This window comes from Alosa pseudoharengus, unplaced genomic scaffold, assembly GCF_046254945.1.
Source record: "Alosa pseudoharengus isolate Yale_2024_CS ecotype anadromous, Long Island Sound unplaced genomic scaffold, YU_APseudo_1.1 YU_APseudo_1.1_scf_23, whole genome shotgun sequence".
Taxonomy (NCBI): domain Eukaryota; kingdom Metazoa; phylum Chordata; class Actinopteri; order Clupeiformes; family Clupeidae; genus Alosa; species Alosa pseudoharengus.
This window is the reverse complement of record NW_027468685.1, coordinates 16,844,945-16,859,000: the sequence shown is the minus strand read 5'-3', so window position 1 is coordinate 16,859,000 and position 14,056 is coordinate 16,844,945. Positions and strand designations below refer to the sequence as shown.

Below are 14,056 nucleotides of genomic sequence, written 5' to 3'. Positions count from 1 at the left end.
ATAACTTGAAAAGATGACCAAAAAAAAGTGAAAGGTATTTATCAAGAGGGGCATTTTTGCCAGTCTCCTGATGTGATTCTCACATTTTGTTGCTCTGATTGGTCAGGTCTATCCAATTGTGCGTAGAGTCATTTTCCCCTGTATCCATTGAAACACGCTCCATAATCACATCCCAATGGCGTGTTGCTAGACTCAAATTCTGACACTGCCATTTGCAATGACCATTAACTTTAGTTACAGAGACCACAGACAATGAATGACCACAGACCGCAGACAATGAATAATACCTGATCCTCAACTTTAATGAAAAGGAACAAAAACACATACCAATATACAGCCAAACCAAAACAGAATTGGTGCAAAACTCTACCTCTGCATTGATTGGAGATCAAACTACAATGATATACTAAATTCATATCGCTCTCTTGCATGATGAGCAGCAGAATATAAAATGTTGGAAAATTATTACAAAGTTGAAAGATTTTACGGTGCTTGGTTTCGTTAAAAAAAGGCTTAATTTGCATATAAACATATATACATTTTGGCTTGACAATGACAATGTTGTAGCCAAGTCTATGATGGTGGATCATCTCCATGGATAGCCTTATATTTGGTCATTTCTTCTGGGAAAACCTTTCCCAACTCCGAAATAAGGAGGCTTTTAAATTTCTGTGAAATTCAAACAAATGAAATTAGTCAAATGTAGACATCAAGATCCAATGTTTAGAAATCACAAGGCGTATCAAGCATGAATCTACACTTACACTTGGAAATATAGAGACAACAACTAATAGTACACTATCAATCTTTTTCCTCCAAACCAGTAGCCTGAACAGTTGTGGGCTCAATACCCGGCTTCCACCATTGTGCCCTTGAGCAAGGAACTTAACCGTGAGTTGCTCCAGGGACAATGGCCCTTGTAATGTAATTGAGATATGTAAGTCGCTTTTGATAAAAGCGTCTGCTAAATGAATAAATGTAGATGTAAATGGATGTAGATCTTAAAACTGGGCCACAGTTCCAATGATTTTACAGTTGAATACAGGACAGAAATGTGAACTTGCCGTCATAGTGTCAATCTTTCCTTTGACCTGTTCATTCTTTGCCAAGGCTCTTTCCAAGCACTCCTTTGTGTAAAGCTGAGGGTTCCTTCCTTGGTCAATATACCTATGAAAGAAATGTCCTTCAATTTCAATATAAGGCTTGTTGACATGGGCAGCTTGAATGTCTAAAACATGGTAGGCAGAAAGAGGAAATAGGAAAGACAACAATCATTCATCCCAGACTGTTTCATCTGACATTTCAAATGTACACAGGAGAGGTGTTAATGTCTCTGTGCTATAGGTTGGCGATTTACCACAGTGACCTTTCAGCAGCGGAGCCTTAACATTACACATGACATGGGACACTACTACAATAACAATAACAACAACAATGAACCAAAGCAGCAAGCACAAAATCACCAATAAAACAGCTTTTTTTGTGCACAACAAGTATGCTTTGACATTGCTGCTTGCATCCTGCTTACGCCGTCGATTCAACGCAGAAACATAAAATAAGTTTTAGGCCCTGTTGATGCAGGCTCTAAGCACCGCCCACAGCTTTGGTAGTTAGTATTGTTGGGTAAAATACTTAGCTACAGCAATCTTGTAATAACAGGATTTCTACTAGAGTTTTATCCTTAAATGAATCACCATCAAAGCTTGAATATTTAAGCATTTTGGCCAGATGTGAAGGACTCACTCAAAAGCCTCCAGAGGTACGTTGATGTCATGCAGCTGTTGTCGGCATTTCTCAATATCTTGCAATCCAGTGATCATGAAGTTTCTGTGGGACAAAGCAGAATGAGGTCATTTGAAGTGGCCAGTACCTTAAATTCATCATCACAATGGATTAATTTGTGTCTGCACATAATAGTAGTATTTCTACAACCCCTACGTATTAAAGAGCACCCTTAAAGCTGCCTACATCTCAAATCCTGTTCATTTACAGATAACGTAAACTCATGACACACAGACGTCAACAGCTAGCATGACTGCCATGACTACAAGGTAGTGTAGGCTAACGTTAACGCAAATCCCTAACCAAAACGACCTAACTTATAATATATCTTCATCTCAATGCTTATTTCTTACATGATGAACGTTTCACACGAATGACAGCGACACATTATCAGCCTACAAGCCTATCGTTAGCTTGCTATCTGGCTAACCCATAGTCCACCAAGCTAGCATAGCTAATTTAGCTTATTTTACAGTCCAGGATGTGCTTTCTTGTAGTCTACCGGTCTTTCAAGTCATCAAGTACTAGTTACTTAGCGTTCGTTTTTGTAACATTATGAGAACTAATTTTGAATCAGGCTTATTTGAAAGACCACTTACAGCTTCTGATTCAGTCCCGTCTGGCTGCTTGGTTGAAAGTCACTTACGATGATCCCCAACTGACGAATATTTTCGATGAATTTTTCAAGATGCTCCTCTAAGTTATCAAATTTTTCAGCCATAATAGCTCGATTAGTTGTACAACTACCAGGAATACTTTACATTAAAAGAAAACGTAAGTAAACAAAGGTTTCTTAGTGCGTTTTCATAGTGCCCATGCCGCAGTACCGATTTCTGGCAGCGTATTAGCCAATCACTAAAGCTTAGGCTCCGTCTCCGTGGAAACAGCCAACTGGTTTGTGCCGTAAAGCGATTCTCATTGCTGGGAAGTAGTTATGCTGCAAAAAAACATCCTTATGCTAGTTACAGGAAGATATTGTATTACTGGTTTATAACCAACACAGTGGAATATTTAATATGTATACCCATTGTTAGTCTTAACTGGCCGTGATCCTTTATGTACGATATTTTATATATTTTAAGATAAGGGAATTTTCAAAAACACATATTTGCTATATTCTAATTTTAACTTGCTTGATTTATTCATTTTGGTGCACCAGCTCATGCTCTCTTCCCAAGGTAACCTAATGTGGAATGTGAAATAGAAAGGGGAGGGGGGGAGGTGAAAACGTCATTAACTAATCCCCCTACGACAGCTGATGCATCGGAAGCCCAGCCCCTCTTCTACCCTCACAGTTCGTGCGCGGGACTTGATTATCCATTCCGTCCAGGTACAGCGAAAGCGAGTGTCCTCAGAGCATTGTACAAACCAGCTATAACAGTGTCTGTGTGTAGCCTACGTGTGCTTTTGCTTTCGCGGCGGATTAGGCTATCGGATTGGTTCGTTCCGAGCAACATTAGCGCTAGTGTTGCCGCAGCTGCGGTTACATCAAAGGCTTTGGCTTAGATAGACCAGACCCAGCCGAACTCAGGATTAACAGTCATCTGCAACCCGATATCGTTTTGGAGTCACTGTCCGTTGTAAACACTAAACGGAACAGGTGCACCATCGTGTTATTTTGCAGGTAAGAGGTAGGGCCTATGTATATTTCTTACATAAAAATAAATTCTGTGGAATTGTGTTGTGAGCAGGATCTATTGGGAGTAAGGTTTTGTTTAACCTATCTGTTTGAAAAGCCTCCTATGCTAGCAATAGTGGCGTGGCATCCGCAGCTATAGCTTCGCTGCAGTCAATAAACATTCCACATGTCAAAATTGCTGCAACCGTGTGAAGTATACGTTGGTAATTTTGTGTTAGATGTATGTCCACCACAACCAACATATTGGTATGATCTGAATGGAAAAAAAGTATCCATTCTCTGGTGAATTATGCAATGGCTCTTATGTTTTCAGTTTGAATTCGCCGGAACGATGCATTGAGGACGGGCTACATGCAATCGCCGAGTGGTCATCTTCCGAGCCTGCAGTGAACTAAGGTTCGCGTGCGTTCGTCGATATCGACATTGTACGCATCTGGAGAACTCTTTTAGGGGGATTGTGAATATCAACAACAATGGCAACCCTTCTGCGTAAAATCGGACTTATTCGTCTGCACGACCGCGACACAGAGGACCCGAAGCATCACCAAGGCTCGTTGAAAGGGACCAAGGGCAACCAGAAAAACAACACGAAGCACTGTAATACCAGCAATGAGACGAACATTAGTACACCAGAAATAAAAGCTAAGAAATTTGATCATCCGGTTAAGGACAAACCGCCTGTTAAGGAGAAACAACAGGGCAAGGACACGAAAGAGAAACAGCAAAGTAGCAAGCCCAGTAGCTCGATACCCTCGTTGGCGCCCCACAGACAACACTGCACCCAGGTCCGGACACGGAGATTGATGAAAGAACTGCAAGAGATCCGACGACTGGGTGACAACTTTATAACCGTGGAGCTGATGGATGATAACCTCTTTGAATGGAATGTGAAGCTGCACCAGGTGGACAAGGACTCCGCGCTGTGGCAGGACATGAAAGAGACGAACACTGAGTTCATACTGCTGAATGTCACTTTCCCCGACAATTTCCCATTCTCACCGCCTTTCATGCGAGTGCTTACCCCGAGGCTGGAGAACGGCTACGTTCTCGATGGAGGAGCTATTTGCATGGAGTTGTTAACCCCCCGAGGCTGGTCCAGCGCGTACACGGTCGAGGCCGTCATGAGGCAGTTTGCTGCGAGCCTTGTGAAAGGACAGGTGAGACATAAAGGCTATTCAAGATAATGATGTGATTGAGTGTTTTGATGACGTCTTGGATCTAGGTTTGGGATGGGTTACTAAAAGATACGCAAGGGCCTCCTTGTAACCTTTGTATTATTCATGTAAGTCGGAAATTGAAACCTATCCTGTCTGACTAATATGCGATTGAAATGAAGAGGTCCAATCCACCATTTCAATCACTGGAAACAGCATGACCGTGCCTCTCAACATTATCGATCCGCGCCGTGCAAGCTGTGTGATTAATCCTAGTATGACATTATGAGTGCTGTATTCCAGAAATGTAATTTCTTTGAAGATGTGCACATCGGCTACGTCATGTATCCCCCTGTATCTGTCAAGGAGATTTCAATTCTGTCAAGCCAAGGTTGCAATGTCCTTTTGTAACAAGGGCATACAACCTACAAGGCCATCTGATGTCTATCATGAGAGACCCACACAGTGGAGAAGATACAGGGGTATGCAGCGAGTAGGTGACTAAGGAGTCAGACTGAGTAATCAATGGCATTTTAGCTTTATATGAATAATTTAATGAATTTTGCTTCAAGTTTCTCCAAGTTATCAGGTTGTTACAGCCAGGGTTGTTTGTATAGGCTATTTGGCATTCATCAACTGTAAGCATTATTTTAATTGCTACAAATGCTATTCACCTTCATACCCTGTGCATTTCTTTGGAGATAGTGTGAAGTTATAGGTTGTTAAAAGGATCAAAAAGATGCATAATATAGTGTGGCCTTATCACTTTTCGTGAAGGAGGAGTCTAATTTGGTTCCTGTGGGCAATTTTGTTGAGATAGCATAGCAATCTGCACACTTAGCAGCACTGAGGAAAGTTTCGTTTAAGGAAGATTCTTGTAATGCAGTGAGCAGTGCAGCCTCAAGAGGTTAAAATGATGTTAATTAATACACAAAGTGATCTGCAGATCTTCAGATAATGATCTTCTTTGTTGTTGGGATGAAATAAATAAATAAACGAATAGCTTGTGTCATAAGCTTTTCAGATACTTAAATCACCCACTTGAAAGACAATGCAGTTCTTTGACTTGCCCCAGGCTATATCCAGCATAGCTCCACAGGGTTTTGTTGACTGTGGGAATTCCTCTGTTTGACTAGATTGGCCTTTAAAAAAGAAATTGTAAAAAAAAAACTAGGCTTAGTAAGGTTCCCTGTCTTTAATAAACCAAGTGGAACCACATAGCCTTGCAGCAGTTTCAGGTTATTATCATAATATTGCAGCTCATCAGGTCACATGAGTCAGTCTTTTGATTTCCATGTGTTCACACAGGGTGTCCGTGGTGGTGAAAAACCATATAATAAAAGTCAAAATGTCTCCATATCATGCAGCCCTAGATGACAAATGAATGCTGAATCACAATGAGTGTGTGTAACCACAGCACACTGCACCAATCCCAAGACAGGAGTTGCACAAAAAAGGAATCAAAACCAGATTTAGCTTATGTGTCATCCAAATGAATTGAGATGATACTGCACTCTATTTAAGTCTGCATGTTCAGATAAGGTACCAGCGTGTACACCCCAGCCAATAATCAGTCCCTCCCCACCAACCATCCTGCAATATGAGCAAGCACATTAACTTCTGTCTGTCACCCTTTGGCACCTCTGCCAGATGCAATACCTCCCCTATCTGTGCCCTTCTCTCTGCTTTGTGGCAGCAGTATTGCACATCTAGGCAGTTTGCTTTGCCAAGGCAATTGCATCCACTCGGTCCTGTCGGAGTGCTTTCGAATGGTGGAATGCCAGGCCCTCGGCGGTGGCTGCCCGTGGATCAGATGGTATGCGGAATAGCACTGTTTATCCTTTCCCTGGCACATGTCAGTTATGTAATCGCAGTGTGCTGTGTGCTCTCCCAGAATGCACCGGGACTGGCCCGAGAACGAGCGAGCAGGCGAGCGAGCGAGCGCCCGTTCCCTGAAACTTCATTCATAAGATTACCCATTAGGCCTGTGTGCGTTCACGGGAGTGCAGCCTGCTCCGCGGTGGTGCACGCGCCGACACCGAAATAGCCGCGATAGACGTCGAACAGGGCCATAGCCATCGGGTGCCGCAGGGCTGTACTGGATGTGCTGTAAGCCCTGGGAACACGTTGGCATCATGCCCCGCCAGCTTCAGCTACCCTCACCCCCCCCCCCACCCCACCTCCCCATCCATCCGCTCCTCTCATAGCCCTGTTCACGTAGCTAGCGGTTCTCCTCTCGAGCATGAAGACCTTCTCAGTGAGGGACCGTAAACACAATATCTGTTAATTAAAGCTCCATTTGGTCTTTTTAATCCTAAAATCACAGGCCTTTGTGCGCTTCGTCGGCACGGCTCTCCTCTCCAGTTAGCGCACTTAGTTACTTCCGGGCCATTACACCATGGCCTTGCCTCCCTGTGAGCCCCGGGCATTAACGGGCTATTTCTATCGCGCCCATGTTTTTTTTTTCTTTTTTTTTTTCTTTCATACGTCCGTTCTCTCTCGCTCTCGATTTTCCTCTCCGTGTCCTATTGTCCGTGCAGGCCTCTGGAAAGCACCCAGTCCACTTCCCTCTCTCTCTCTCTCTCCCGTCCTCTCACCCTCTCCGGTGTCCTCTGGCTTTTAAATGCCCTACTGTGTGTGGGCAATTGTTCCCCCGGAAGTCACTGTGCTCCGAATCGTTTGAGGAAATGATTGACTGGCGCTGCATTACGCCGATCGCCGAATGCCATGATCCACCACGTACCCCCCCCCCCCCCTCCACCAGCACCACCGGCCATGCTTGTGGGAGCACAAATAATGGGCTCTTCCCTCTTGCGCTCTTGCGTCACTCCACACGCAGGAAAAGCTGCCTTTTGATGCATGGCCCACACAGGTGGTTATGTGTGGTGGGAAGCCATGTACACACACTCATCTCCAACATCTTGTTTCAAGAGCACGGGTCACAATATCAAAAGCATAGCCTCGTTAAGCTATGATAAGGAAATAATAAAAATGACAGAACCCAGGCCAGAGCTCCATGGGAACTCTCACGGTCACTGCATATGTTCACACTTAGGTCACTTATTTCTTACAATGCTACTAAAGCAATGCCCTTTGTGTCTATTTCTACGTATTGTCATTGAATCTTAGGAGGAAATCTATGAAGGAATATTTCCATATGAATCCTGTTTATTTGCTTATCCTTTGACGGTTGTCATTGTCAGTACTGGGCCTTTGCAGACATGAGACACGACTCGGATCTCTTGTTTTGTTAAACTGTGAAATTGCCATGATGTTTTTAGCCAGTGTAGTCTGCCATAACTGTCCATTTTAAAAGCCTCTCTTGAATACTTTGATCTTCTTCATACAGTGAGTAATATTGGATTAATTAGATTATTTCGTTTGTAGGTAGGGTAGTTCTGAGTGATTTTGGAAGGCAATTCTGCATGTCATGATAATTCCCATAGATATGAACCCCACGAAAATGATGGGGAAGATTAGGTGGCTTACTACACCACAGCTTTTAAGTCCTTTCCTTCACTATTGTGTTTCTTAGCTTATGTTCAGATCAGTCCTGCCAAGCAAAATAAAATACAGTGCTCAAGGGAATTGTTGCTCAGGAATAGCTTTATAAAATCTGTACAAATGGAATATTATTCTACCATTACGAGGAATAAAGCCGTGTGTTTAGCAGCCATCTTTCTGACCATAAGAATGTTGTGGCCTTTCAGAGTAGTCATTCATGGCAGTTAGGTAGAGTCTCTCTGCTCTGCAGCCGAGACCATCCTCTGACATGGGAGGCCATTAAATGATTAGGTCGTTAATCAGCCTGCGACTTCAAAGCCCCGTGCGTGCAATACCTCTGTTTATATTGCAGTGGTGACCGCTGACGGCAGAGTGTGCCGTGAATACCAAGACTCTCAACACACCGGCTCATCTGGTGCCGGCTGGTGACGTCATCCCCTGACCATGGCCTGATGTCCCTTTTTAAATGCAGCCACCAGAGACAAACCCTTCATTCTTGCTATTCAAACCGCCATAGCAGGTTCAATGAGATTGTATGGACTGTGAGACTGAATTGGACACCAGAACTGTTCTCAGTGGCTTGGACCAGTTTGTCCCGGAGGGGCTTGGTGCAGTATTATGGGGATCTATTTGTATATCTCCATGGTGAAGAGCTTTTGTTTGCCCTAGTCTGTTTTTTTTTTTTTTTTTTTAAAAAGCTGAAAAGAGAGCCTGAAGCTCATAATGAAGGAATTGGTAATGTCATTGGAATTGAGTACTAGTATTATTGTCTTTCAGGTTTATTATTGTAACATGTTGGTTTATCAAGTTAAACGCAAATGTTTGTAAAGGTTTATTTTTCTGTTACCTTAGTGTGGAGGTTTGATTTATGTTTTCAGTTGTAACTTCAGACGTTAACTGCTTTGTATGCCCTGTAACTGAACTTGATTTTGTTCTCTCTCTCTTTCTCTTTCTTTCTTTCTTTCTCTCTCTCACTCTCTCTCTTTCTCTCTCTGTAGGGGCGGATCTGCAGGAAAGCTGGCAAATCCAAGAAGGCCTTTAGCCGTAAGGAGGCAGAGGCCACCTTTAAGAGCCTTGTGAAGACCCACGAGAAGTATGGCTGGGTATCTCCCCCCGTGTCTGACGGCTGAGTGCAACCTTCCCGAGTTGGGGAGATGGGGATGTGGCCAACCCGTCACGTGGCTTTTTTGGTCCCTTTTTCCTTCTTCTTCTGCCTCTTCCTCTTCTTCTTCCTCTTCTTCTTCTTCTTCTTCTTCTTCTTCGTGTTTTTCTTCGTCTACTTGTTCCTCGAATACTACCAGTTGTCCTTTTCCCTCCCCTGTGTCTCTCACCATCGAACTTTATGGAAAACAAATATGAGAAAAAAAAGTCTACTGATAAACAGCCACCATACCATACCGTACTCGGTACCACACATGGTAGAGCGCTTCTCTTTCACACAAGAACACAAACACAGATATACACACTCACATACACAGACACACACATAAACACACAGAGAGACAGACACACGTGTAAATCTCCATCTTCTTCCGACTGTTCACCCAGGAGCCACAGTCCGAGCGTTTGCTCAAGAGGACAAGGCGTGTTGGGCAGGGGGGTAAGGGAGGGCACACTGTGGCTCGCCCCCCCTGCTTTTGCCCTCCACCCACCACCAACACCAGCACCACCAGTATCTTTCTCCCCTGTCTTCTTACATCAGTGTATCTCTCACATCAGAAAACCCATCCCTACACCTCCACTCTTCCCTCCACAAGCTGTTGAGCGCACTGCTCCCAAGTGACGTCAGACTTTTCCCCCATTTACATGCTAATGACATTGTTAAATATTTAATAATAGACAGGCAGAGCAGCATGGCACATGCTCATTCTACCCTTTCTCCCCCACTCTCCTTTGGCCGTGCTGTGATTCACAGTTCAACGCAACATGAAGATTGTACTTAATGTGGAGCTGTGCTCTTCTCTCTCTCTCTCTCTCTCTCTCTTTCTCTCTCTCTCTCTGTGCCATTCTTTTATTCTATTCTCTCTCTTCTCTGTCTCTATTGCGTGCGTGTGGCTAAATTTAGACATCACTGTGTTGCGTAGCTGGTCATTGATTTCTAATGGAGAAAAAAAATCCCATGCATATGCAGAGGTACTTTAAAGAGAAAAAAAAACACAGAATGGCTACTACTACTACAGAGTGAACTACTGTACACTCTCTGTTCATTATATCATTTTTGTGTGCGTGTGTTTGGAGGAGACCAAAAGCCTATAATTCTCATGATTTAGATACCAGATGGCCAGCAACGAATGTCAGAGCCTCAGTTGGATTTGATGAGGGGGGTGTGTGCCTGTCATTGTGAGTGTGTGTGAGTGTGTGTGTGTGTGTGTGTGTGTGTGTGTGTGACACATTGTGTAGTGTAATGGAAAGAATCACAAAAGGAGATGTTCGTTGGGCTTGATGGAGATGTGCACAAGCCCTAACTATCATCACTTGTCTCGTACGCGGTAGCCTGACACTATTATTTGCTGGTGCCATGGTGGCTTTCGATGGACTTGTCAGTGCCCAGGAAGATTGGCTCTCGCTCGCTGGTGCCGTGATTGCGGCTGTTATGAAGTGCTGGCCCTCGGACATAATGCCTCCTCATGACAGCCAATCTCAAGCCCTCGGACAGCCCCCGTTATTGTTTCCGAGCGTATTGCTTCAATTAATATCTCTGCTGCTGGTCTCCAATCACAGAAGTGGAATTTGGCAGTTTGTGTCAGCACCATTGTCTAACAAACCGCCTTGCATGTACCGTAATTTCCCGCCTATGAACCAATATATACCTTAATTTAACCAAATTTCTTCAAATATGAGGTTGATACACAGAGGCGGGTTACACGGGAAATTACTGTATGTCACATCAGCATTGCACTATCAAAGGCAAACGAAAGACATCAAGCTTGCCAAAGCTGCCGTGGTTGCATGCCTGCCATGCTAGGTTGCAACAGGCTCTACGTTAGCCTTGCAGTGTTGTGGCATCTGACCTGGCATGTTGACAGACGTAACCGTGTGGGAAGGGGGAAGTGTCAGAGAGCCGTGGCAACAGTAGATTTTGTCATGTAGAGGGGTGACATGGACACATTAGGGACAACCTGTTCCAATCCGTAGACGTCATAAATCAGCTGAGACTCCTGGCATAAAATGGTGTTTCGCTTAGTGGGTGTCACAAGATGGACATGTTACTGGGAAAAAAACAGCAATGTCGAAGAAGTGTTCAGTAGGGTTTAGACTGGTTGATGTTGGAATTCTTTTTCTGGATTCTTTTTTGTCAGCTTCTCCTTGAATCCTAAGAGGGCCAGCAATCGGGTGTGCTGTGGTGTCTTAAGTTATGTTAACATCCACGAACCCCAGGAAAAAGTATGCATTGTACATGCATAGTATCAAGTTAAAGTATTTATTTTTATGTCATTTAAACTGAAATGCACTGAATGGGATGTGACAATTCAGGGAGCAGGGACAATAGAGTGCTGGAGAGACTGAGATGGCATGTAATTGAGATTAATTGGGGGACTGTACGCCAAAATCCCACTTTCCACTCTCCTCTTTCCCACAGTAATGTAACATCAATGGTGAGGGAGATTCGAGGTGTCTTGCCCAGTGCATGCATGTCTCTTTCTATGCAAAGCAGTGCACAACGGAAAGCCTCAAAGCATGAGATCCATCAGTGCTGTCGGGACTCAAAATGTCATACCGAAAGCTGCTAATTAATGTGACATTTTGAAGAAAAAGGATAGATACCCGAGGAATAATTTAGCTACCCCCCCCCCCCCCCCTCTCTCTCTTTTCCTCACCCCCCTGATTTCACATTAGTACACTTCCCCATGCAGAGAGGTCAAGGAGGGACAGGATTCTTGCGATGAGATTTTTTTTTTTCCCAGGCGAGCTTTTGCCAAGCCTTTGTCTTGTCATCTTCACCCTCAGAAGGGGAAAAGTAGAGTGAGTCTGTTGGAAAGCCTAGAACGAGGGGTTGATTTCGGCTCTCCTCATACGTGCGTCATTTTTTTTACACCCCGCCTCTTCATCTGACACAAATATAGCATTCCTTCCTGTACTCTAGCCGTACTTTGTTTGATGACATTTTGTATCACAGCACTTGGCGCTTTTTTTTTGTTTCTAATGCCAATTATGTAACAAGCTGGATGGCTCGGTACAGATCTCACATGTCGGGTCTGGTATCAAATAGAAGTGCTTTTGATCTTCTCCAACGTTCTCTTTTGGGCAGTCACTGAAAAAAGTGGTTATGTATTCCTATGGACGTAGCAAGAGAGCTCTGTGAAAAGTGGCTAAGTATACTAAGTCGAAATATCTCTAAAATTGGGTGTTCGCCAGTTTAAAGAGCATAATTTTGTGATATAGTTTAGATTGGTAGTTTACATAAACTAACTAACTGAGTTAATTGTCCAAAACAAGTGAGATGATTCTGTTGTATTATAACTGCATGTGGTCTGTGATTGTTAGCTAGCTATGTTATTTTTTTTCTTTTTTTTTTCTAGAAAAGGAAGAAAATTTTGGGGAAAAAAGAACTGAATGTCTTTTTTTTTCTTATTGGTTCTTTATTTTTCAAGTTCTCATGTCCAGATTTTTTTTAACGTCCGAACAATGTCAAATTGTGTTCTATGAATGTTTGTGTTTTAATTTATTTGTGGTTTGCCAAACTGAAGATTTTGAAGCATGTTGCAGGTATTGTCACAGATTAAAAAGATGATAAAAGAAAAAAACAAACTCATTAAGAATGATATGTACCTGAATCAAGTGGAGTCACGTGTGTAGCTATCTCAGGCTCCAGGGACTGTCGGGAATAAACTACAAGACTACGCGTGGTCCAGTGACCACGCATACAACATTGCAGGTCATAGTCGGAGCAAAACCAAACAGGAATGTGCAATAAAAGTTGTAGGCTTATTCTACCCTACTGAACATAAGTCGTTTTGTTTTCATTTCTTCTTAAACCTTATGTTTTGTACGTTTGTGCTTTTAAACATGCAATTATTTCTTCAGTCTATATTCAGTATAACTGCCATTATTAGTACACTCAAAGTACTGCCATTTCACCTATTTTACCTATACTTGGTTAAGCACTCTTTTTATATGTGAACAAGCCTGTGCTAAGCTATTTAAGTTATACCATTTCTGTGTGATGTCTCTTCATCCTCCATGTTACAAATGTGTGTAAATGGGCAACCTTAAGTTTATAAGAGAGGTGCGTGCAAGACATTGTTTTAGTTTGAATATAAAAGCCATGAGCAGACATTTCCCTACACTCGTTCATCTATCACCTCAGACAGTCAATGAAGGGGCCTGCAGGCTTCAGGGATGTCTGTCTGTCGCAGCCTTAGGGCCGTGTGCTAAATTTACGTCACGTCAACTGCTTGGCACACTGAGGCTACGACCTCTTTGTCATCTCACCCTGCCAGCGACGCGTTCACTCTCAAAAGACCCAAATTCCCTGTCGACAGAACATAGCTGATCCTTATCTGAGCTGCTTTTACGCCCATTTGTAAATAGCTTTGCCCTACTTGGACAATGTGTACATAGTGTACCCACATCATTTTTGTGATAAGTGGTAGGTTATGATAAATTGTACTTTTGCCACTCATACATATTCACAACTGTCTTGATACCAGAGCCCAGTGGACTGTACCTTTTGTTCAGGGCACATCCTGTCACAGTGGTGCACTGCACGGCTAGTATTATCCCTCTGTGTTCTGAGAATGTCACACATTGTGGCGATTAACAGATATATTTTATATCAACGCAGATACACAGGCAGACACACTGACCAAGGTGATTTTAAAAACATAGTGATGGCAGGAGAGTGGTCTACATTAGATATTGAGTGTGTTCTTATCTCTATGTTTTTATATCTATTGACTGAGGAACAGGACTCAGCAGGGATTAACACAGATACATTTGAACAACAGATTAGGCTACTGGCAATCCACCAGCTCCT

The 14,056-nt window shown here is 43.2% G+C and overlaps 2 protein-coding genes across 3 annotated transcripts; one reads left to right on the top strand and one right to left on the bottom strand.

The window, feature by feature from the left end:
* Positions 1-279: 279 nt before the first annotated feature.
* med10 (mediator complex subunit 10) lies at positions 280-2,625 on the bottom strand. The gene is made up of 4 exons (XM_076300966.1): positions 2,382-2,625; positions 1,744-1,827; positions 1,065-1,167; positions 280-669 (listed from the first exon to the last, which is right to left on the bottom strand). Exons 1-4 carry the CDS (start codon positions 2,501-2,503, stop codon positions 574-576), a joined length of 405 nt encoding a protein of 134 aa, XP_076157081.1. The 5' UTR covers positions 2,504-2,625; the 3' UTR covers positions 280-573.
* Positions 2,626-3,038: 413 nt separating this feature from the next.
* Positions 3,039-13,062, top strand: ube2ql1 (ubiquitin conjugating enzyme E2 QL1). Of its 2 annotated transcripts, none has more exons than XM_076301832.1 (3): positions 3,039-3,406; positions 3,735-4,578; positions 9,078-13,062. In XM_076301832.1, exons 2-3 carry the CDS (start codon positions 3,895-3,897, stop codon positions 9,207-9,209), a joined length of 816 nt encoding a protein of 271 aa, XP_076157947.1. In that variant the 5' UTR covers positions 3,039-3,406; positions 3,735-3,894; the 3' UTR covers positions 9,210-13,062. The 2 variants fall into 2 exon arrangements, with proteins under 2 accessions (XP_076157947.1, XP_076157948.1); XM_076301833.1 differs by having other exon boundaries at positions 3,039-3,413.
* Positions 13,063-14,056: the final 994 nt, after the last annotated feature.

Bases quoted from the DNA above. Each gene is read 5' to 3' on its own strand.
- med10 (XM_076300966.1), bottom strand. From the start codon at position 2,503: ATGGCTGAAAAATTTGATAACTTAGAGGAGCATCTTGAAAAATTCATC. The intron at 1,168-1,743 runs GTGAGTCCTTCA...TTTCTTTCATAG, and splicing joins GTACCTCTGGAGGCTTTTGA to GTATATTGACCAAGGAAGGA. The intron at 670-1,064 runs GCAAGTTCACAT...TGAATTTCACAG, and splicing joins GAAAGATTGACACTATGACG to AAATTTAAAAGCCTCCTTAT.
- ube2ql1 (XM_076301832.1), top strand. From the start codon at position 3,895: ATGGCAACCCTTCTGCGTAAAATCGGACTTATTCGTCTGCACGACCGC. The intron at 4,579-9,077 runs GTGAGACATAAA...CTCTCTCTGTAG, and splicing joins CGAGCCTTGTGAAAGGACAG to GGGCGGATCTGCAGGAAAGC.